Genomic DNA, 25434 nt, shown 5'->3' on the forward strand with positions numbered 1-25434 from the left:
ATCCAACTGAGTCAATGGGTCTTCTCTTGTTAGGATTACCAACAGAATTAAGGCCTATTTATCAGTTAAAGTAGGAAAACCTTTTTTGTCAATTGTAGCATCACTAGGATATATTCAGAGTGGGGAAAGAATGCCTCTTCATGCTTGAAAAGCATGATCACAATTTAGTACTGATTCATTTCAGTGAAACATAAGGATGGACCAAGTGTTCACTGGATTGCTACAGGCTGTTTAGGTATACATTTCCAGAAGAAAAGGTTTATAAATTAGAACTACTTTTGGGAGAATGTGGACACGATATTGCAGTACATCAGAGGGGGAAAGTCACGCTTTAAAAGCACAAAGCTGATCTTCTATTCAGAGAGTATCTCCCCGAACTCTGCTTACCTGCTTCAGCTCTAATCAGGAGCAGCTGTGTATAATTAGGCAGTGAAGCTTTAAATGGAGTTGGCTTCTTTCAGAATGGAAACAGTCCGGGGGTCCTTGCCTAGATTCCTGGACTGGGAGCTTTTCTAAAGATGCAAGAGCAGACTCCTTTATACTGCTTCATTGCTTAAAGGCAATTTAGCTTCACAAAAGAACAATGGCTGTGGATTTTACTCGTCTTAGCACCAAGAAAACAATATTTTATAAATCTGAAAACCCTGAAACATTCCCTTATGTTTAACTTGAAATTCATGCTGTGTTCTGTCTAGCTGTGCAGACTTTCACTTTGGCACACAGCAATGTGCTATGCTTGCTACCTTTTCAAAAAGCACTCACTGGGAATGGTATGTCAGATCAGTCTACTGAACGTACATTAGTTAGGTTTAAGAACCAACCATCTCTCGAAGCAGATTTACACATTCCTGTTGGAGTTGTAGGGCAGTAGTCCTTGCAGTAAACTTACATTATATCTCATGTAGCACCTGGGTGACATGATTACCTTGGAGCAGCTTTTGTCATTTCATGTTACTTTTAAAGTACATAAAACAGCTGTATTTTAAACAACAATATTTGAAATAGACATTCTCTTTATGGTGGATGAAAGCAAAGAAGTTTTAACATTGATAAGTTGAACTGTCTATAATATTGACAAATGGAATTTTAAATGTTTCACTACTTTAGATCGAGATGTTTCACTGACATAATTGGATTTGAAAATTGCAGGATTTATAACACCTAAAAGCAACAACGTTTTGCTTGTAAAAAAGTTAGTTAACTGTTCTGTTTGATTCTGCTCAGACAGTCTTTATTACTATTTTGTTGTTTACATTAAGCAGCTTATTCAATTTTTTTTACCTTTTGCATTGTATAGCATTATAGATTTATTTCATTCTAATTTATATTGTAAGTGCTCTTGTCAAAGACAGAACGCCACAAGATCAAAGATAACAGAGTTTATTGGATAACAGAACTCAAAATGCCCGTAAAATACAAGGGCCAGGCAGTATTAGCCTTTAAAAGCAAAAAGGGGCAAGGAAAAACGTTCAAAAGATAAACCGGATTAAACCGGAGTTTAATCCGGGTAAAAACAAAACAGCTTGCTTCAGCCTGGGGATAAACAAAACAGAAGCCGGGGAACAAAGTGTTCAAAAGAATGCAATTAATTGGCAGCAGATTCCTCTCTGCTGCCAGCACTGTGCTTTGAGTAACTTGAGTCACTCCTCCACACAGCAGGCAAGATTTCCAATACACACAGATCAGCCGAGGATTGAAGCAGTAGAGTAGACCCAGTTCCTTTCCGTAGTTCAAGCCAGAAGCAGACGTTTGTAATTTCACCAAGTCCGAGTAGGGGGAAGTCAAGCCGTGGTCAGTTCAGTCCGAAATCCAAAGCAGGAGATGGCGTCCGTCAAGAAGACGACGGAAGGTCAAAGCTAATGAGATTAAGCACAAGTTTGCACAAACAAAAGCCCACACAATTCCTCCCGCCGTCTGACCCCAAATTCCAAAACAACTTACGTATCAGCACACGAAAACACACCAGTCTTCAGGAAAGCGTCCCACACAGATCCCAAGCATTCGTCCAGATTACCTTGCCCAACGCAATTTGCAATTGCTCCCAAGCCTCATTTTATGCCAGTTACAAATCCTCATCACTATCAGCTGCCCTCCTTAACCCGGGCGTTTCCTCATCACTTTCCTCATCAGAGCTGGAACACCTCTGACTACGCCCCACAGCATCCCCAGCTGTGGATCCCGTCCCATCCCTCCAGCTTGTCCATGGGTCTAATCCTGAAGGTCCCCATTCATCTTCCATCCCATCATTGCCAGTGGCACCCAATTCCTCCCTCACCCGAGTCCAATCCATCTCATCCTCCTCCGAGCTAACCAGCCCCTCCTCCATTCTCTCCGTAAACCCCTCAAAAGACTCTTCGTCAGATGGTGCTGCAAAGATATCTCGCAGTCTCTTTCTTTCTCGCTCCTCGAGAGTATCTGACTCTCGAGGAGTCTTACGCCCACGTCTGCCAGTAACAGAGCCATGAGGCTCAATCATAACAGCTCTGGGTCCCATGTTAGGAGAAAGGCAGGATATAAATTAAATAAAAACATGTATAGTAGTTTTTATCTTGGTTGCTGAGATAATTTGTCTATGTCCCTAGCCATTCAACATGCCCTGTTGAAACAATAGAGATTTGTTCGTCGCCCAGTGCTCTTTCTAACAATAGAGACAAGAAAGCCTAGGAATAGGAAGACCCACTTTCCAACTGAGACAACTCAAGGAAGGGAACTTCCATTGAAATAGCACTCTGATTCTAGGAAGATAAATAAAAAGTAACAAAACTGGGCTGATTGAAGAAAAACATAGCGTTTTTATGTGAGGATGGCGAGGATGAGAAAGAGCACTGAACACCAAGAAATCCAACCAGCAATGCCCAAAATGGAGGGAGGGTGTTGGTAAACAGAAATTGTTGCAGTAATCACAACAGTAAATTCTCATATCTCTTGGCCATAGGCTTGGGAATATTAGTCATTGATCCCACGTGGGAACAAGTGTATCTAGTTGGTTAGTTAGTAGTTAGTTTCTTTTATTATAATGTGACAACTATGGAAATATCTATGACTATCTTCATTTAACTAATGAGGATTTGTTAAGCATATTTCCCAGAGGGAGAGCTTCATATTAAGTACAATGGTTGCCCCGTATTAAAACTGTAGATAACAAGACGTGTGCAGTTACAAATAATTGTGCTTTGTGTGCACTCTGCCACAACGCCTTTCAGTAATGCTATTTGCATGTAGAGTTTTAATTAACTGATAACTGTCACCACAGGTTGACTGCAGAAGGCTCTAGCATCCAACAGAGAGATAAATGCCAGTGCCAAGTTATACAGGTTGGATAGCATGCAGGGGGTCTATAATATAAAATGGATTTACAATTAAAAGTCACTTATTACAAAGTTATTGTGTTACATAAAGGAAGGAAAATGGCCGAATTCTGGCAATTTTGTGTTGTACCATGTAACATGGCTTTTCTCATGACTCAGCTGCATACAATATAGTTATAGCAGGGAACTTTTAAAATCACAAGTTTTTGTCATGCAGACACAAACTTGGACACCTAGATTTGCACAACTGAGCCCTCATTTAAGACACCATAGATCAATATTATTTCTATTTGATAGATGAAAAGTTGAGGTTGATTTGGACTTGGATCTCACAATTCTAAGTTTTTGAAAAGTTATAGAGGAGTTCCTCTTTCTTATAAGTGCATTGTAATAGTCTATTTGGCTGGCCAAATAACCTGCTCATAATTTTAGTATACCCATTATTTTTTATTCTGGGTTAGCCTCTGAAAATACATGATAAAGGCTCAAAAGAGTATACAGGGCTTACCTGGAGCAAGTAGAGAATATCTGCTTTGCGTAAGGACCCCTATATGCATAAGACAAGTAGAGGCACCAGCCTACTTATAAGGATCTAAATCAGTGTACAGTTGTTACCACAGTCCTGTCTTAACACAATGAAATCTGCAAACTTAATTCATCTGATTCTGAGTAATAGCTGTAAAAATGCATTTCTAGTGATTTTGCTTAAATCTAGGCTAGTTTCCTCACATTTTGAATAAAACTTAATCCCGATGTAGAGGTAGTACTATACAAGAATTTAGGCAAAAATGAAGTGTTCAGTCAAAGAGTTTGGACAAAGAGTCGGTGTTCTTCATTATAGAATTCATTTTTTCTGCCATCTTACAAAATACTTAATTTGAAAGAGTAACCCCTTTGCTAGTGTGAGGTCCGTCTAAATGTGACACCATTTCTCAGGTGTTCCTTGCAGTCTAAAGTCTTAAATTGTTAATGTCTAGTCCACATACATGATTCTTCAGCACTGTCAGCTATTTTACTGATATACATTGTGAGAGAATGGATTACAGCATATGTGTTATGTAAATATTTAGCCTCTGAAGCCAGAACAAAGCTATTAATTCTTTAATTTATAGGCATAGACCTGCTGTTTAAAAGCCCTCAGTGAACATCAAACTTAATTATCAAAATTATCCAATTTTGTTTTATACATGGAATTATTATAGAAAATAGATAGAATGTTTAGGATGTGAAAAACAAATGCAGACCTTTGCACTATGAATTTGCACCATATTTGCCACTATATGTTATCCTTTTATTTGGCCATGATTTATTAGAGTATTTTAGCTTCAAAGATAAAAGAAGTAAGCAGTAATTGACTTGTCACTCATTTTATCATAACAAATTTTTTTGAAAAATATTTTTTTATTTTTTTCCTTAGGTCCTCCCATGCCATCCTCTTCATCTAGTCAATCCGTTATTGAACATTTACATTCCCCTCCTCCATCACCTAATCTCCATGACAACCAGAGATGGTTGCTAAGTACTAGTGCTATCCAGCCAGTTCAGGACTCTGACACTGATGAGGACTATACAGCCAGCTCTTATCTAGTACAGACCGGTCCTGTTTCAGTTTTTGCCTCAGGCCATGGTAAGAATGAGACACTTGCTTGATTTCATCCTGATGACATATTATCTAGATTGTTTGGTAGTTAACATTTGAGACCATGTGTCAGAACAGAAATGAATTATTTTGTTTGTTAAAAATTAAGAAAAAGAGAGTATACAGAATCACCTTTATTACTCATTCATTTTAATAATGAATAAAGTCATCCTAATTTAATCTGCATGTAATAACCATTTAATTACATAGGAATCACTAGTTCTCAATTGCATAGAATGTCATAATTTGCAATAAACATCTACTTAATTTACAGTGCAATTTTCTACATGTCCATTCAAAAATGAGCTCTATTTAACGCACTGGGGCTTAGCGTATATACTCCTGTGTGAGTCAACCTTATGTACAAGTCAAGGGCAGGTTTTGGGGCCAAAAATACGGATTTTGATACCATTTTGGGTCATTTCAGAGAGGAGAAAGCACCAGTGCTACCTCAGAGGTTCAGCTGCCTCCATTTCTCCTCCTCTGAGCCGCCCCGCAGATTAAGAAGTTCGAGTGAAGCCCTGCTCTCGGTCCCGCCGCTGTCACAGGTGCGTTTGGCGGGGACAAGAGACAGGGCTTTTTCGGTGGTGGCTTCATGGCTGTGGAACTCCTTGCCAAGGGAGATTATGGAAGCCCCCTCACTCATGTCTTTTAGGAAGCAGCTGAAGATCTGGATGTAGGCCCAAGCTTTTGGCCCATTCCAGGATACGAGTTGATTTAACCTGATGTATTTGTTGGATTAATGTGAAGTTGAATACAGACTGACTCTGACGTTTGACCCAATGTTACTGGCCCTGTTGTAACGGTCACACAGTGTTTTATTGTTTTAATTGAGTATGATATTGGTTTTTAAGTGTGTTTTATGATTGTTTGTTTTTACTATATTTTGTATTATATGTGGCAGTAATCTTGCCATTATGTAAGACCGCTCTGGGTCCCCCTGAGGGAGAAGAGTGGTATATAAATTAAATAAATAAATAAATTCCCAACTCAGGCATCCAAAAGGCCAGAAGTAACTTCATGGCAGAGAAAGTGTAGAGGGTCAGTGCTTCTTGTAGGTCCTCTGGGGATGGGCTAAGCTTTACCTTTTGCTACTCTACTCAGAGAATGAGCTGATTCCTTGTTTGATAAGAGGTAAGGTGCAGTGCTCACATTGACTCATCGATAAGTCATCCCAGGTTTTTTGGTTGATTTTTTGACTAAAATTTCTAGACATATACATGAGTATATAAGGTATTTCCTGGGAAGTGTGTATTTGGGTGTATAAATGAAATGAAATAAAACTACAGCATAGACAGGCAACCTAGTGTCCTCCCACTTTTCTAGATTGCTACTCCCAATATCCCAGACCACTGGCCATCATCACTATGGGTGCTGTACTCAAGCAGGATTTGAAGGACTAGCCTTAAGTGGCTTTGTTCTAGTCACTTGTAGGTCTTTTTTAAAGCTGATAAGCTTAAAGGTTTATAAACTTTGTAGTAACACAACTATAAAAGAGTATATTTCTAGTTAAATGCAGTATTTTGATAGTTCTAGATTATATATGCATATCGATAGTAAAATATAGTTTTTTTGGGCCATACTGAAGCTAGCTCAAAGTAGTCATGATTGGTTTAAATCCCATTAATTTCAGTGGGTCCACTCTTAAGCATGACTAAATCCAGACACATTCCAGCCCTATGACTTACAGTTTAATTATTGCAAGTAGTACATTGGGAATCATTCATAAGTTTAGAAAGTTTCCAACTTTTATAGTTCAAGCTGACAGTGCAGCAGCAAAAGAAGCAAAGGATTGTCTCTAAAAGAGAGAGAGAGAGAACGTCCAAATGCGTCTGAGCAGGGATGGGGACTGTGTGGCCTTGTGACCCCAGTTCCAGGCACCTAGCCTGCTTAGGCAGTGGTGAGGAATACTAGGCATTCCACAGCATCTGGAGTGCTACCCAGTTCCCAATACTCATCTGGAACATTTGGTAAGGATTTGTCATGCTTGAAAAATGTAGTCAATTTAGAGATGGAATGAATATTCCGAAAGTGTATTAAACCTTTATGAGAAAAATCCTGAGCTAATGAACTGTTTGCAGTTTGGGACATGTTCTGTGAAAGCTTCACGCATGGTTTTGGCCAAAAGGCAGCATTATCTCTGTAGGATTAATATTTCTGCTGACACATAATTCTAGATTTCTGCACACATTTTAAATAATATCCTTGGTCAGAAATAATTATTTTCTGTGAAGAAAATGCATTCTTCTGTGCAAAGCAAGCACAAATGAATTTTGCACAGAATGCATTGACTACTGTATTTCTTCAATTCTAAGACACTTTTTTCCTATATAAACATCCTTAAAAATGAGGCAGGTGTATCTTATGTATTTTTGTTGGTAAAGGTGGTACTGAAATTAGGGTGTGTCTTACAATCGATGGTGTCTTACAATCGAAGAAATAAAGCAGTGTTTTAAAATGGCATGATTTTCAAATAATTCTGGCAGCAGGTAAATGGTAATACAAGTATTCATTGTTTCCTTCAGAAAAAATAGTGAAGAATTATATCCCTAAGCATTGGTCAGGTAGCTGGGGAGGCAATTTGCATATCTTTTGAACCATATGCATCCCAGAAAATCCAGCATTAAGGCATCTTTGTAGATAGACCCTTTTCTCTTCTCTTTGAGAAAAGCAGTTGTCAGAAAGTAAGGCTGCAATGCTATTGGGTTAACTGTTACCCTGTTGGATGTCCTACCCCTACCACAAGGTTCTTTTCATCTTTCTCTACAGTACTATGTCAGTTTTAGATCAGGTTTAGCACTTTCAGGAGGTCCCATTCAAGTGTTCATGTGGTTAAGAAAATTCTCACTGTGGTTAGATTTTTTAGTATTATTTCTATTATTTCCACATTTAATTATTGCTTTTAAGAATACTGATAAAATACTTAAAATAGGGATTACAAACAGTATTCTTCAAAGAGAAATGTAGCAGTAGTAATTTTACTAGCAATCATAGCGTGGCTCAATTAACACATGTTGATGAGAATCCGAATTATTATTAAATATGGCAGCATATAATTTCACAAGTAATCTCTCATTTTCTGGTGTATAATGTAAAACAAAAATGTAATAAAACCCCAAAGTCATTGATCTGAGGCAACTGATACTATATGATACAAAGAACTTTCTTATTACTTTGATGACAATTTAAACAAAATTATTACAGTAGAGTCTCACTTATCCAACATAAATGGGCCAGCAGAACATTGGATAAGCGAATATGTTGGATAATAAGGAGAGATTAAGGAAAAGCCTATTAAACATCAAATTAGGTTATGATTTTACAAATTAAACACCAAAACAGTAAAAAAAGTAGTTCAATATACAGTAATGCTATGTAGTAATTACTGTATTTACGAATTTAGCACCAAAATATCACAATATATTAAAAACATTGACTACAAAAATGCGTTGGATAATCCAGAATGTTGGATAAGCGAGTGTTGGATAAGTGAGACTCTACTGTATTGATATTCATATTTTTGAGATCCTGTTAATATAATTGCTTTCCAAATTTGACTGGGAATATAAATATATATATATACACACACACAGACCATATTGAGTCATTCTAAGATGCACTCCCCCCCGCGCCCCCCCCCCGCGCATATAAACATCTCTAAAAACAGAGTGCATCTTAGAATCATAGGTGCGTGCGCTCTCTCTCTCTCTCTCTCTCTCTCTCTCTCTATATATATATATATATATATATATATGAATCGAAGACATGGGGTAGATATATGTGTGTATGTATATGTGTGTGTGTGTATATGTATATGTATATATTTATTTATTCTGCATTTTCCACCAAAGAAAGAGCTACTGAATGTTATTCTGTTAATTTCCCCAGATGGGGCAAGTGTATTTGAGAGGTTACAGTAATTATTGCTATGGTTCTTGGAGATGTTTAATTTCCAAACTGATTCTTTTGTTCTGTCTGTTCTTGCAGTTCCTGGCACCAGCCAACATTTTATTCTGACCCTGGAATGAATTCCCTTTTTTATTCTGAGAAATATAAGAGTGTTCCTCCTCTTTGTTTTTTTATGATGCTATAGTGAATTGACGCTTTTGCACTATGGCAACCCTTAAGCATTTTTTAAAAAACAGAGTAGAGAAAACTTTTTTTCAAAGCATGAAAACGGTTTTGCAAACATGCTCAACTTTCAAAAATCTTTGGAAGAATCATGGTATAGATCTAAGATATCGCTACAAACAGAAAAGCATAGACTGGATTTGAAGGCAACAGCAACCAGTAAAATCCAAGGAGCTTTACTACTAGACCTCATGCTTCTTCATCTGGAAGCATGGTGCTGATATAGAATGTTATTTTACTACATCCTCTCCTCTTCAACTTGTCCTGTTTTCTGTAACAATTTTAGTTTTAGACTGAGGTAGAAAAATATAATTTGTGTATGTTTCTAAGGCCCCATCTACACAGCCCTAATATGCGGGCTTACTAGGTTTAATCCAGATTTTAAATAATACCTACCCTGAAGGTCCAGATCTTTGGAGGTATGGGGCCTGTGGAAACAGACATCTGGGATCAATTTCCGGGATCCCAGTGTCTGTTTTCACAGTCATTTCTCCTCATCAGGCTTAGGCAGCCTGGAGAAGAAAAATTGCACTGTCAGCCTCCCCCTCCCTACCTACCCATTTCCCCCACAGCCTACTGGAGGAAATCTCTAATTGAGGCCTGCAGGCATTTTTCTTCTCCCCCCTCGAACAGCCAACAGAGGGCCTTGGAAGAGGAATACCCTCTCCCCTTCCCAAAGCTCTCTGTTGGCTCTTCCGAGGGAAAGGGACAAGAAAAGGGGTTTGAGGCCTCCGTCCAAGTCTTCCTCTCGTAAGTTGAAGGGGAAATGGAGGACAGGGAGGGGGAGGCATCTAGCCACCCACCCCCCTGCAAAATTCCTGAATTTGGGCCCACTGTGTGGTTTAAATCCCCAGAAGAACTGGGATTTAAAATTCAATTCCTTTTGGAATTTTGCCCTGTCTGTAAGGGGCCTTTAGATGGGAGAGAGGGTTGCATAATGAAACAATAAGTTGTGCTAGATTTATAAAAATGGCTTACAAATTGTTAGTTTGACAGTTCCCTATGTTCAGAGTTACAATCCAAAAAGACATGAAACACAAGAAAAAGGAGATGGCATTGGGGAAAGGGATTATGTCCAGAAGATGCTGGATACTGTCCTCTTTCAGAGGCCACAGAATGGGGGTGGTGGTCTCACCATGCACTGGGAACCAATGCATGATGGAGCTGTCCCTAGTTACTTGTTCTCTCCCCCAGAAGCCACACAAGTGCCACAACTGATAGTTGTACTTGTTAAATGTTATTGTATTTATTTATATCAAAGCTTTTTCCAATTCCGGATTCAAGTTGGCTTATAATAATGAAAACAAACATAGCAAAAAATCACAATATATAAATTAAATTATGCAATTATTTTAGTTAAAAAAAACCCTTTAAAACCTAAACATAAAGAAAAGTAGCACATTAGGCAGGGGCCTTCTGCTTTGTGCACTCTGGTTTCTGAAGTCTGCCAAAAAAAAAAATTACCTCCTTGAAGAAAGATAGCAAAGAGGATATCAGTGTAACCTCTCTGGGAGAGGGATTCCAGAGACTGGGAGCACACACCTACCATATAAACTGCTCTCTCTAAGCATTTCCATACAGAACTAAAATCCACACCAAAGCGAGTTTTAAAAACCTGCTTTGGTGCGGATTTCAGGTTCTATGCTGCCCCAAACCCTGGCATGCAGCCATCCTGAAGCCCCCCAATTTCCCCCTGAAAGTAAAGTTAAAAAGTACCTGGCCACCATAAGTTCCCTCTTCATGTCCTCCTAGAGCAAGGAAATGACGTGCCAGGAGTGAGGATGCTAAGGAGAGAGGGAGCGAGGAAGAGGGAACTTACAACAACAACAACAATAATAAAACTATTTATAGACCACCCTATCTCCCGGAGGGGACTCAGGGCGGATTCCAACACATATGGCAGGCATTCAATGCCAACAAACATATCAACAAGTTACATCAAAACGAGGTACATTAAACAATATAAAACAACCTAACTGTAAACTTAATACCAAATAAGAATATACCAAAAATGGAATTTATGGCAGCCAGATACATTTTACTTAACTTTTAGAGGGAAATTTGGGGCTCGGGGGAAGGGAGTGGGTGTCCTCTCTGTCTTTCGAGCTCCAGGAGCCCGAAAACCCGAGATGGCTTTGTGGATTGTGACATGGTCCCCGGGTCCAATCGCCCACAAAGCCAACATCTTGTAAGACCCATATCTAACCTTAAGACCTGGATATTATCAGGCATTTAATTAATTCGGAACAAACCAAGGAAACCTTCGTGTTACCTGAAGCATCATTTGGATGCTTCCGGTAAAACTGAGACAGGTCCTGGGATATGGGCTTGTCTGAATGGGCCCTCACGTTCCTATCAGATGAATCTTTGTAGGTTGTGAGACAGAAAGAAGGTTCCACCCAGAAGGCTTCAAAACATGAATGGGTTCATATGGTAGAATATGTTTCTCTAAATAATCTGGACCTGAGCCATATGATAAGCACTTCAAATTGTGTGTGGAAATGGGCTGGCAGGCAGCGGAACTGTTGTAGTAAGGAAGTTAACAATCTCGTTGCAGCTGTTTGGACCAAAATGTAGTTTCTGAAAACTCTTCAAAGACAGACTCGCATTAAGCATGTTATAATAATCTGGATGAGATGTAACTGAGGCATTTATCACCATAGCTAGATCCAACATCTCAAGGAACAGGCACAGTTGGAGATCCTGGAGAGAGCATGACTATTTGCCTATTATAATCATTTTTTCTATGATTATTTTTCTTTTCAAACCATCTAGCTGATCATCGTTGCCATGTCATATGCAAGAAAATTCCACAATTTAAAATTGCTAGCAGTTGTTGGCTCTCTCTTCCCTACTCTGGATTTTTTTTTCAATATCTTCTGTGTACACACATATGCATACATGCACACTAGCTGTCCTCCGCAAGCACATTAGTAATGTAGCTATTGTGCTAAATTCCATTGCCTGAACTGAGAGCCACCATCTATATATCATTAAATGCATTTGATGATGAAGACAAGCTTTGCTCTTTAAATAGCAGGTGTGAAAAAGAAACCAGGGTTAGAGGCTATTTTGGCCATATGTAACATTGGAGTCTTTGAACAGAAAAGCCCAGTCTGTTTCTCACATAGAGATGAAACATTTCCTTGTTTAGCATTTGCTGAGTGGTTGCATTTTATTTTTTAATCAAAATTGAAAAGCATTCAATATTATATTAAATCCCCTCCCCCAAAGCTCTTATTAACCCAGTAGGGAGGTTTCCAGTGAGAACACTTATAACAGCTGTGGAATGAGTACTTTTTTTTGTGAAACCAAAGCACACACAGAGAAAGAATTTAGCCTCCTTCACATACATTGCAACCCTAATCCTCTTTTAGAATGGTTGTACCTATTATTTTGAGAACAAAAAGCATGGATATTAAATACTTGAAAACATTTTACATCATATTTTCTGCGTTAAAAATGAATGAAAGTTTCTTTCATTGCACCTACATTATGATTATCTGATAATATGGTTAACTCAAATATCACCATACTGTAGGTTGTAAACACAGGTGTGGTAATACAGACCTTGGTGGTATTGTCAGAGCTTATAAGCATCTTTTTCCCATTGATGGATGACCATCAAGTGACTTTACCCATTTTTTCCAATCTGTTTTTCTGTTGTTTGTGCTTCAGTCTATTTCCAAATCTGAGCAAATAATGTTTTTGCTGCTACAGTAGAGTCTCACTTATCCAACATAAACGGGCCGGCAGAATGTTGGATAAGTGAATATGTTGGATAATAAGGAGGGATTAAGGAAAAGCCTATTAAGCATCAAATTAAATTATGATTTTACAAATTAAGCACCCAAACATCATGTTATACAACAAATTTGACAGAAAAAGTAGTTCAATACACAGTAATGCTATGTAGTAATTACTGTATTTACGAATTTAGCACCAAAATATCACAATTTATTGAAAACATCGACTACAGAAATGCGTTGGATAATCCAGAACGTTGGATAAGCGAGTGTTGGATAAGCGAGACTCTACTGTATTATCATGTTTCAGCTTCTGCCAACCTAGCAGTTCGAAAACATACCAATGTGATTAAATCAATAGGTACTGCTCCGGCGGGAAGGTAACAGCGCTCCATGCAGTCATGCCGGCCACATGACCTTGGAGGTGTCTGCGGACAACGCCGGCTCTTCGGCTTAGAAATGGAAATGAGCACCAACCCCCAGAGTCAGACATGACTGGACTTAACGTCATGGGAAACCTTTACCTTTTATCATGTTTCAAAGAAATAATCCGTATTTCCCTTATAGTTCTTTAGCCATTATGTCCAAGAAAAGCATTTCTGGTGATCTTACAAATTCAACTTTTAAAATTTTCTGAATTGACATATAAATCGTAGACTTGTAACTTTTCACCTTCTTACATATGCTTTTAAATCACTGCACAAAGTTGATTTTGTATCTTTGGGCTGCATTTATCCCTATATATCCATATCAACATAGTGTCCAAATTTTTGTGCCCATCTTATCATGTACTTGTTTACACATTCATCTTCAGTCCCTGTTTTCGAAAGCCATTTTTCTGCTTTTTTAATTACATGGTCATCATTTTTAGAAGGTACAACAATGAATTTATTTACACATTGTATAATACAGGCCTTTTCATATACTTTTTTTTTTAATCGGAGAACTACACTGCAAAATTTAGAGAAATATAAATATCAAAGGATGATTGTGTTTTGGTGTGCATATTGATTTAAGAAGTGCAGAATGAAATGAAATGTGAATCAAATTAATATTTCTTTCATCCCAGCTGCCATTCAACATTGACTTAGAGCAGTTTACTCCTGTGCTAACTACCCAAATATATACAGTCAATAAAAACAAGATAGCCAGTGTCCACAGGCTTACACTCTAAAAAAACTTTTTTAATGGGATGGGGAGGATGGGGGGAGTTTTCTTTTAAAGGGTAGCTTCTATTCTATTTGATTGCAACTTGCTAGAATAGCTATGAGTAATGAGACCTTAGGAGATTGGTTATGGGATAGCTTCCATCAGGGCTAGCTAATGCATTGTACTTTTTTTATCTTTATGAAATACATACTTCTGGTAGGAATACCTTGGGTAACTTTTTCAGCAGCTACTTTAATTGTAATAGAAGTATACATGAGTAGCTACTTCTATATTTTCCTACTCTATTATAACCTTTATCTTTAGACTCATGGGTTTTACCGCTCTGCATGGTGTAATGGGTAAACTGCTAAAGTACTGTCCACTCTAGAAGATGTATGTCCAAAGTAAGATTCACTGACATCATGTAGATACCAAGTAAATATATTTTCTTTTACTCGTAGACATTCATATCTTAGCTTTTATTTTCCTCTTTGCTGTTACTATTTAAAGTTTTGTTGCTGTCTATTAATATCATTCTGCTTTTATATTCTGACAACATCTCAGTTGATTTATTGTCGCGACCCAGGCTGCAGAGCACCAATAACCAAACACAGAGGCCAGAATCTATCTAATATCTTTATTAAGGAAATATATAAAGTCTGGAAGACAAACCTCCTGCAGGTGCAAGGGCTCCAGTTCTGGCTGGGAAAGTTCCAATTCTGGCTGAAATGGTGGAAAACCCAAGTTTTCCTCTTCATCTGCCACAACAGCGCTAGGAACGGGACTACATGGCCCATGAGTCATCACACTATCCCCCTCCTCAAGCCCCCTCTCAACATAGGGCTCTCTCCCCGAGGCGCGAGGCCGCGGCTTGGCGGGGTAGGTCTGATGGAAGCGGCGGGTTAAATCGGGGGCATGGACTGTGGAAGCGTCTTCCCAAGAACGTTCCTCGGGACCAAAACCCACCCAGTCAATGAGATATTGAAGGCGGCGGCGGTGAAAGCGAGAATCCAAGATGTCCTGAACCTCGAATTCCTCCTCCCCATCCACCAGAATAGGAGTGGGGGCCGGCCGGTCTACATCAGGGCGCACACCATCCGCCGGAAGGAGCAGAGAGCGATGAAATACTGGGTGAATGCGCATAGAGCGCGGGAGTTGAAGTTTGAAAGTCACGGGGTTAAGTTGCGCCACCACTGGATAGGGTCCAATGAAACGGGCATCTAACTTCCGGCAAGGGCGATGGGAGGGCAAAAAGCGGGTGGACAGAAGAACCCGGTCTCCTACCTTGATTTCGGGGCCCGGCTGGCGATGATTGTCAGCGTGGCGTTTATAGTCCTCCTTGGCTTGGTCTAGTTGCTGGATCAAAAGTTGATGCACCGCTGTGAGTTCCTGTAGCCAGTCCTCTGCTGCGGGAACTTCTGAGGTTTCAATGACAGAGGGAAAGAAACGTGGATGGAAGCCGTAGTTTGCAAAGAACGGGGTTTCTTTAGTTGAAGCCTGGACACCATTGTTATAGGCAAACTCTGACAGCGGTAACAGGGAAGCCCAATTGTCCTGCTGGTAGTTCACATAACAGCGAAGGTATTGTTCCAAAGTGGCATTGGTGCGCTCAGTTTGCCCATCCGTTTGGGGATGGTGAGCCGAAGATAACCGTGAGTCTATGCCCAATAGTTTTTGTAGTGCTTTCCAGAAACGAGAGGTGAATTGGGACCCACGGTCTGTGACCAAACTCTTGGGCAACCCATGCAATCTGAAAACATGTTGAAGGAATAAGTCTGCAGTCTCTTTGGCCGTGGGAAGGCCATCGCAGGGAATGAAATGGGCTAACTTGGTAAAAAGGTCCACCACCACTAGGATCGTGGTGAATCCACAGGAAGGTGGTAGATCAGTGATAAAATCCGCAGAGATTATTTCCCATGGGCGAGATGGGGTAGGAAGGGGATGCAGAAGCCCTGAGGGCTTTTCCCTTCTTGTCTTGGAGCGCTGGCATACTGGGCAGGTATTGACATATTTTTCCACATCCTTGCGGATCTTGGGCCACCAGAAATCTCTTAGGATTAAATGCATGGTTTTAAATAGTCCGAAATGCCCTGCTGGCTTGCAGTCATGACACAGACGAAGTGCCTTTTCCCTGCCCGGTCCTGGAGGGATGTAGACATGATTTCTATAGCAAAGTAACCCATCCTTAAGCGAAAAGGGGAAATGTAGTCCTTGGCGAAGTTGGTCCTGAGCCTAGGCATCTGCTTGTTGACTGGCCCTGATTTCTTGAGCACAAAGGGGCCCTGGAGTAGAGGGAGTTGATTCAATTGGAGTGGATTTGGTGTTTCCCACTGTGAGCGTGGCAAAGTTCTCGGGCTGCAGCAGTTGGGACTCAAAGGTCTCTTTGTGCCCTGCAGCATATTCCAGTTTCCGTGACAGAGCATCTGCTTGCTTGGTCTGGGCTGGGGTTACATAATGGATTTGGAAGTTAAAACGTTCAAAGAATAAAGCCCAGCGTTGCTGCCTCTGATTCAGCTTGCGGGCAGTTCTTAGATGCTCTAGATTCCGATGATCAGTATGGACCTCAATGGGAAATTTGGCCCCTTCTAACCAATGTCTCCAAGTTTCAAAGGCTGCCTTTATGGCCAAAAGTTCCTTTTCCCAAATAGTGTAATTTCTCTCTGGAGCGGTCAGTTGACGGGAGTAGAAGGCACAAGGGTGAAGATGGTCTCCCACTGGTTGTAGGAGTACAGCCCCAATTGCCACATCGGAGGCGTCCGCCTGCACGACAAAAGGGGTTTCAGGATCTGGGTGCTGAAGGATTGGCTGGGACGTGAATAATTTCTTTAGTTGCTGGAATCCTTTCTCTGCTTGTTCCGTCCAGCGGAAAGGCTGTTTCCCACGGATGCAGCTGGTGATTGGATCAGACCAGCGGGCAAAGTCTGGAATGAACTTGCGGTAGTAGTTGGCGACCCGGGACTCGAATAAACCGAATTTAGTCTGGAAGGCGGTCTTCCACTCGTCCCCTTCCCTGATGCGAATTAGATTGTAAGCTCCTCGAAGATCCAGTTTGGTGTAAACCTTGGCCCCTCGAAGCCGGTCTAAGAGGTCCGAGATCAAAGGCAGGGGATATCGGTTTCGTTTAGTGATATTGTTCAATGCCCTATAGTCCACCACCAAGCGGAGGTCCCCTGACTTCTTTTTCACAAACATCACTGGGGAAGCGGCTGGGGATTGAGAGGGTCTGATAAACCCCTTGCGGAGGTTTGTCTCTAAGAACTCCCTGAGAGCTTCTTGCTCTGGTTCAGTCAGGGAGTAGAGGTGCCCTCGCGGGATCGGGGCCCCCTCCACCAAATCAATGGCACAGTCATAAGGTCTATGCGGGGGTAGTCTCTCGGCTTCTTTTTCATTGAATACATCCCAAAAGTCTGAGTATTTCTTGGGCAAGGTGATGATGGGCTCGGCGTCTGTGGTATGGCAGACCTTGGCTACAAGACAATGGTTTTGGCAATATTTTGAAGCAAACTGCAGTTCTCTGTTGGACCAGGAGATGTTTGGGTCGTGGAGGGTCAGCCATGGAATTCCCAAAATCACAGGGAAATGGGGAACCTCGGTAACAAAGAAGGAAATCTCTTCCGTGTGTTCCCTTATCCACATTCTGGTGGGTTCTGACCATTGACTTACTGGACCTGTCTTGAGGGGGCGGCCATCGATGGCCTGCACCACACGGGCGTTCTTGAAATCATGATATTGTAATCCCAGAGAGTCGGCATACTCTCTATCAATGAAATTGTTAGTGGCTCCTGAGTCTATCATGGCATGGATCATGACGGGTCCTTTTTTTGCTGACCACAGGGTGACCACTAGGAGAAATAGGACCCCGGTTGGCGGCTCTTGAGTGGGGTTTTTGACCGGGTTGGCGAGCCTCTCTACGCCCGGTCGCTGGCTTCCCCCGCCGGCTTCGCGCCAGCCGCCTCAGACGTCTTCGCCTCCGTGGAGGACGCCGCCGCCAGATGGGCGGCGGGCTTCCCTTTGGCTGGACACTCTCTTGCAAAGTGGCCCCCGTTTCCGCAGTACCAGCAGAGATTTAGGCGTTGGCGGCGGGCCTTCTCGGCAACATCTAACCTGGGACGCACATTGCCCAGCTGCATCGGCACCTCCTCGCTCCCTCTGGGGTATGGGGCTGGTGGCGGGGCCCTCCACATTGGACGCGGTTGGATGCCGGCGGGAGCGGGAGGTTTCGCTCCAGCCCTACCGCTCTGGCCTCGGATCCATTGCTTTCTATTGGCAAGCATGACTTCAGCTCGTAAACATTGTTCAATGAGTCCTTCAAGAGAGTGGGGGGGATCCACCTTGGAGATTTCCTCCAGCATCTCGATGTTGAGACCCTCCCGAAACTGTCCTCTGAGGGCTATGTCGTTCCAGCCGGTGTTATGGGCCAGCACTCGGAACTCGGCTATGTATTGGGACAAGGGTCTGTCCCCTTGGGAGAGGCGCCGGAGTTTGTGGCCGGCCGCCTCCAAATTGTCCTCGATCCCCCAAGTCGCCTTAAGGTGATCCAAGAAGTGTTGCGCTGATCTCAGATGTGGGGAGACTTGGTCGAACAGTGCCGTCACCCAGTTGGCCGCTGGCCCGTCTAGGAGACTGTAAATCCACGCCACCTTGATGTCTTCTTGGGGAAACTCGGCATTACGGGCCTCTATATAAGCCTGGCATTGGCGACGGAAAACATGAACCTTAGAAGCTTCTCCAGAAAACTTGGTCGGCAACGCCAAGGCCGGGAGACGGACCCCGCGCTCCTTCAGGCCCCTTATTTCTCCCTCCTGCGCATTGAGCTTATCACGGATTCGGTCCACTTCATCCTTGTCGATGGTGTAGCTGAGCGGCTGGCCACCCGGTCCGGCTCCGGTAGACATTCTGGCCTAGGTTAATTGGTGCTTAGGGTGGCAGAGTCAAACTGTCGCGACCCAGGCTGCAGAGCACCAATAACCAAACACAGAGGCCAGAATCTATCTAATATCTTTATTAAGGAAATATATAAAGTTAATAAAAGCAAGTGTAGGAAATAGTTCAGAAGTAGACCTTTCAGGAAAGGTCAAAATTAGTCCAAAGAAACAATGTCCAATATGAAATATTAAGGTCCAAAGTTGTAATCCAATAACTGAAACACCCACTTTGCCAAGCAAAGTGAGGGGAGATGACAAGGTTCTTAATCCAAGGAACTTGATGTGATGCTAGGAAGTAAACTTGATTCTTGGAACACAAGGCTTGATACAAGGCAACAAGGAACGAGAAACAAGGACAAGATCCGTGGTAAATACTTGGCAAGGTCCGGGAAGCAAGGTAAGGTCCGTGAAGCAAAACAAGGCTGGAAACGTGAACGAAGGCTTGGAAACGGGAACGAGGCTTGGAAACAGGAACGAGGCTTGGAAACGGGAAAGGCACACACAACCTACTCCAGTAGCTGACGAATTGACTCCGCAAAATTCCTTCAGGGCAAGGAACCTAAATAGGGTCCCGTTTTCCCACCAAAGAACACTTCTCTGGGGAACCAGAACCGAAAGTCAATCTCTGTGTCCAGATGCATGACTCCCTAAAGGTTCTCATGAAAGCAGTCTTAATCAGCTGAATGCCTGGCTGCGATTCTCAGGCTTCTGCGATTAGCCTGTTGAACTCCTTTTTGTTGTTGATAATAACTACGGCGAGAAAATGGGGGAGATTTTGACTCAGGGCTTGTTTGGCAGATTTCTGGAAGACAAACCTCCTGCAGGTGCAAGGGCTCCAGTTCTGGCTGGGAAAGTTCCAATTCTGGCTGAAATGGTGGAAAACCCAAGTTTTCCTCTTCATCTGCCACAACAGCGCTAGGAACGGGACTACATGGCCCATGAGTCATCACATTTATTTTGTTGTCAAATCTTTAATTTGATTTTATGGAGTTTTTATTGTTTTGTATTCATAAAATGTCATGAGGTCACAAATCAGAAGGACAGTATATAAATATTTTAAAATAAATAGTAAATTAGTAGTGCCTAAGTATCTTTTAATACTGTGTTGCAAGAGAAATAACTAAAATTCAGGTTGTGGTATATAATGAATAGTGTATATGTGGCTGTAAAGAGCAAATATGAAACAAACTTTCAATTTTATGTGCTTGTTCAACAGCCCACAGTATTGTGGTATGACTGAAAATGTGTTGCTGAAAGGAGCCATCTTTATTTCTACTGTTTATACCCTTTGCTTACAATGGAAAAGTATTGTTGGTTTAAAAGCACTCAATAAAGCCTAACAAAGCTTATCGTGAATATAAATGTATTAGTACATACAGTCAGCTTCAAGAAGCTGGATATGTTCTGTATATTTTGGCTAAAAATGACAGTAATTGAACATTTTCAAGGGGTGGGGGAGTATATGCCATGAACAGTGATATATTTGTGAGCAATAAAACTTTTGAAAAGAAAATACAGGCAGCCTAATAAAATCTTCCTGCCACTGAATTCTATTAGGAAGTATGATCATTCCCCAAGGGAAAAGAAATACACTATTGAACTTCCTACATTTTTAAAATTCAAAGGATTAGGGAATACACATTCATAGTCTCAAAAGATAGACTGGATACTCTTCCAGGTATTTTACATTCCATGAGTAGAGACAAAAAGTGCATCTATATTTTATTAAAGCAACAGAATTACCATTATTTGATCAAAGTAAATAGGTATAGCAGGCCCCCAGTATCCAGTGGGGTTTGGTTCCAGTACCCCCTGTGGGCTCTAAAATTTGTGGATGCTCAACTCCCTTTATGAACAATGAATAGTAAAATGTTTCCCTGATATAAAATGGCAAAATCTAGGTTTGATTTTTGGATTTTTTTATTGTTGAATATTTTCAAGCCATGGATGGTTGAATACATGGATAATGAATACAAATTAAAAACTATAGAAAGTCTTCAATAAATGTGTAAATATAAAAGCTTTTCTATGCACTTAAAATTTAAAAAGTTACAAGCATTGAATTCATTAAAAGACTGTATGCAAGCCTCAGAAATGGTACCACAATGCATTAAAAGCCCACCTTAGGGTCCATCTACACTGGCCTAAAAACCCAGTAGAAAGTAGGGGCTACAAAATGCACACCAATAATGCCTACTTGTTCAACTGACTGCATGCAAAACACTGGTAAAAAGGAACTGGGAAGGCTTCTGTTCGATGTTCTGTTTTATGTCTGATATAATAGGTCACATTTTAAATTTAATTTTAATTGTTAAGCCATAATTTGTTTTTATATGTTGGGTTGTCAATTTTCGTTAATATGGGCGTATTGTTGTGTTCAGGCACTGAATGTTTGCCTTTTATGTTTGGAATCTGCCCTGAATCCCTCCGGAGTAGGCTTGATCGATCCATGAAAAATTTGATTCTAAACTCGTTTCAAAACTAGAGGGGGCAGTTTTTTCGTTTTTGTTGCTAATAACGAATTTGGCCCCCAAAATTTTTCGAAATTAACGAAAATTCGTTATTTTCTAAATTAATTCGTTAATGGCGTACGCGCATGCGCGGTGGCCCAAAAACAGCCCGAAGGGGGGGGGGGACTTAGGGGGCTCTCCCACCCTCATTTTTTGAGTGATCTTCTTCAAACTTGGTACAGTGGTAGAACACATTTAACACTGATAGCTCACCAAAATGTGGAACGTTTCCCTTATCCTCTGATTTTTGGCAAATTTTCATAGCTTTTATAATAAACCTTTTTTTAATAATTGCAGTAATCTGTTCCTGGTTTGAAAGTCTTATTTCCTGTTAAATTGGGTTGTCTTTACTGTGAAAGTCATTGTTCTACTTCAGAAACTTTGTTTTTGTGGCTGAAACTTTGTTAAATTGGTGTGTGTGTGATATATATTGTGTATATATAATATATATATAGTCCCTGCTTGTGTGTGTGTGTGTGTGTGTGTGTGTGTAGGTAAAGGTAAAGGTATCCCTTGACGTTAAGTTCAGTCATGTCTGACTCTGGGGGTTGGTGCTCATCTCCATTTCTAAGCCCAAGAGCCAGTGTTGTCCATAGACACCTCCAAGGTCATGTGGCCGGCATGACTACATGGAGTGCCATTACCTTCCCAGAAACACCCAGAAAATGGGAATTCCAGACAGGAAACAATCAGGGCCAGCTAATACCTCCCAACAAAGGATTCCCCCAGGTAGGAAGCAGCCAGGCTTTGAAGCTGCAAGGCTATTCAATGCTAATCAAGGTGACCAATTGCAACATTCACACTTGCCTCCCACAGACAAGAGTTCTTTCTCCCACCCTGGACATTATTCCACAGGTCTATAAACCCCACTTGCCTAGCTTCGCACAGACGTCAAAACCTCTATGTCTGCCACAGATGTGGGTGAAACGTCAGGAGAGAATGCTTCTGGCACATGGCCATAGAGCCCGGAATACATACCACAACAGTGTGATCCCGGCCATGAAAGCTTTCGACAACACAACCACAGTATCCATTCAAGTTCATGTAGCGTGGTATGGACTGGAGACCTGTATTGGGGGGAGGGAGGGTGCGAATCTGGGCCCCTGGGAGCAGCCGAGGACGGGCCTGGCCCACACCCCCTCGCATCCCGGGCCTCTTCCTTCCTCTTCCTTTTGTTATTTAAACTATATATTGTGAAATTATGGTGTGTTTTTTTTCATGCGTGTTCTGTGTTCAAGATAGGGAGACCAAAGAGGAAAAGCAAGGGAGGGACGGAGGCCCCAACACTTCCGGCTCCCATGCGAACTCCCCCCTTGTGTGCCTTGGAGGGTGGAGCATGCGCACTGGCTCTCCCTTTCTCTATGGCTCTTTTCAGGTCGCTTGGGAACCCGAAGTGCCTCCTCCCTTTGCCTTTGTGTCCAAGAAGGAGAGAAGGACGTTGCAAGGTTTGCATTGAGGGTGTTTCTCTGGTGGGTTTGGCTTGGAAGGGGGCTCATTAAGGCCCAATTAATTAATGCACTGAGCTGAGGCGAGGCGGCGGCGGCGGCCATTTCCCCCCTCCGTCTTCCTCCTCCTCCTCGGCCTCCTTCCCCCTCGCCCCCTCCCATTGGCTGAGCCTCCCATTGGCTGAGGGGCAAAAGGAAAGGAGTTTGGGTGCTTTGCAAAAGCTTTTTTTTCTTTTAGAAAAAAACGAAGAAATAAGAAAAAACGGCCTCTCGCGATTCGAAACCGCGATATCCAGACGTGTGGACAACCAAGGTTCGATATTGTTTCAAAACAATTGAAAAAAACGAATCAATAACGGTAAACGGGGAAAACGAATTATTTGAGCAAGCCTACTCCGGAGAGATAGGGCAGAATATAAGTAAATGTAACATAGCTCTATATAATATAAGCTGAATGTTATCTAGGCCAAAACAGAATTTAATATAAATATTCTAAAGATAGTCATATTCTTTGTGAATCAAATGTATTAAAGTCTCTGATTTTTCTGCTACTCCATCATTCTGTGCAAGCTTGTTCACTTTGTATCATTATTTTCATTGCAAACTACTTGCTACCTTATTGTAAAATAGGGCCACAAGTCCTTTGGATTAGACAAAACTATTAAATGTAATCCTAAACTCTGTTAACATTAAAGAGAATTCCTTCGCAACCTGAAGGCTTTGTATTTAGGTTGACTGTAGCACAAGTTCTCAGTCTGTTTATTCATTGCAAATATGTTAAGTCAAGTATGTATTATAAATATAAAATATAGAATACCTTTGCACATATGAAACTACCCAATTCACAAACATTTTACAAAAATGCATGTTGAATTCATCTAGGTCCACCGGTTCACACACAACTGCCTAGTTACAAATGCAGAGAAAGAAAAAGCCCAATACCTTTAGGCATAGTTACATTATTTCTCTGTTTTACATACATGAGGAGAATGGAATATCTTTTAAAGGCCAACACATGCTATGTTGATTTTTTTTATCTCTTTCTGATCTTTGATTTGATTAATCTATCATATAATCCTTTTTTAACCATTCTGCCAAAAGTCTTTCAGCATGATTTTCTAATATAAAAGAAAATGTGTGCTTGTTTTGGTTTAATTGGGTATTCAGACTTTCTTTCAAGAGGAAATTGAAGTTCTTACTTTGTCCCAATCTTGCCCCACAAAAATCAAATTATACAAAGTGGTGGACAATTAGTTTTAATAAAAGTGCTGCAGCTTATATGTGCTTGCATTTAAAAATAACATTCTACTTGGCAACTTGAGAGAGAAGGGAGGATCAATTATTTCGTTATTAATTGTAGCTCACACCCACAGTGTCTGTATCGTTAATATCATTCCAAAACAGGTTACCAGCCTGTTGACAATTCAAAGGGATTTGATATGACAAATTGTCATTTTAATAGTACCAAGTGCATACCACTCTGCAAACAGATACAGTGATATCTGTCCTTTACTATCACATTTAAAAGAAAATCTGTCAGGTAAAATTGATAGCATTTTCAGACAATAAATGCTTGTGAAGAAGCTTGACGCTTTTGGAAGCATTGGCCTGATTAGAATCCACAGACGGGTTCGTCAGATGTTTGTTTAATAGAGTGTGTACCTACTCTATGCTGTTTGTAGTTAGCAACATGACACTTGTAGACCAGATTCTCTTTATGTAATATTTGTACTTTCTAATGCACATGAACCAACTACACAATCACCTTCAGAAAAGAAGAGTAATTGAACCCTCTTCTCAAAACACCAGTACATACAAAGAAAGTTCTCAGTCAGGGATTTCATCTTAATTCCTTCCCTGTCACTTTTCCCTATGTCACTGAGGTCTCATGAAAACCCTCAGATGGCAGTAGAAGAGCCTACGTGTCAGTTTCTTTCTATGCCAACATCAGTTCTCAAGATAAAATTGATGGAGAATAACATAATGTGTCATGTGATTTTGCCTAGGAAATTATGGGTTTTTTAAAGTTACCTTATTATGCATAAAGAATAGCACTACTGCAGCTTCCATAATTGCAATCTAATATAAGTAATACACCTAAATGATTGAGCTTTACTACTTCCAAATCTATGACTTAGAATAGACAAGTAGAACAGAGTCAAAATGACTGCATTGGAACAAGTGAGCAGAACAGCAGATGCAACTTACTTTGATTCAAGCCCCAACTATCAACCTCATGTGAACAATGAAGAGCCCAAATGAATCAAAGCAAAGACCCAGGACCCTACTTTGCACAATGGCCATAAAGGCCTCTGTACAGAGAGTACATAAAGTCAACAGTCCTGTTCAGTCGGCTTCCATGCATAAACACTTTAATATGTTTTTTATTTAAAACTAGCTTGGGAACCCGGCGATGCCCGGGTTATTTGATAAAGGTATTATTTGTCTTTGAATGTTACGTATTTTCAGTTAGGAGTGGGTGAACTACAATTCCCAGAATCGTGGGTCAATGCTCCCCAAATCCTGCCAGTATTCAAAGTGGGCCATTTTGGGTCTGTGTAGCAAGTGGGGTCCAGATCTG

General features: G+C 41.1%; 1 protein-coding gene across 25 annotated transcripts in view; it reads left to right on the forward strand.

Moving 5' to 3' along the window:
* Positions 1 to 25434, forward strand: part of tenm3 (teneurin transmembrane protein 3) — a 1793546-nt gene that overhangs the window by 1515689 nt on the left and 252423 nt on the right. For 19 of the 25 annotated variants that reach the window (XM_062982692.1, XM_062982693.1, XM_062982691.1 and 16 more), the window contains one exon: positions 4726 to 4935. The exons of the other annotated variants lie outside the window; for them this stretch is intronic. In XM_062982692.1, the coding sequence (XP_062838762.1) occupies positions 4726 to 4935 (210 nt within the window). The remainder of the gene's footprint in view (positions 1 to 4725; positions 4936 to 25434) is intronic. 25 annotated transcript variants of the gene reach the window in all.

Source organism: Anolis carolinensis, chromosome 5 (assembly GCF_035594765.1).
Source record: "Anolis carolinensis isolate JA03-04 chromosome 5, rAnoCar3.1.pri, whole genome shotgun sequence".
NCBI classification, from domain to species: Eukaryota; Metazoa; Chordata; class Lepidosauria; order Squamata; family Dactyloidae; genus Anolis; species Anolis carolinensis.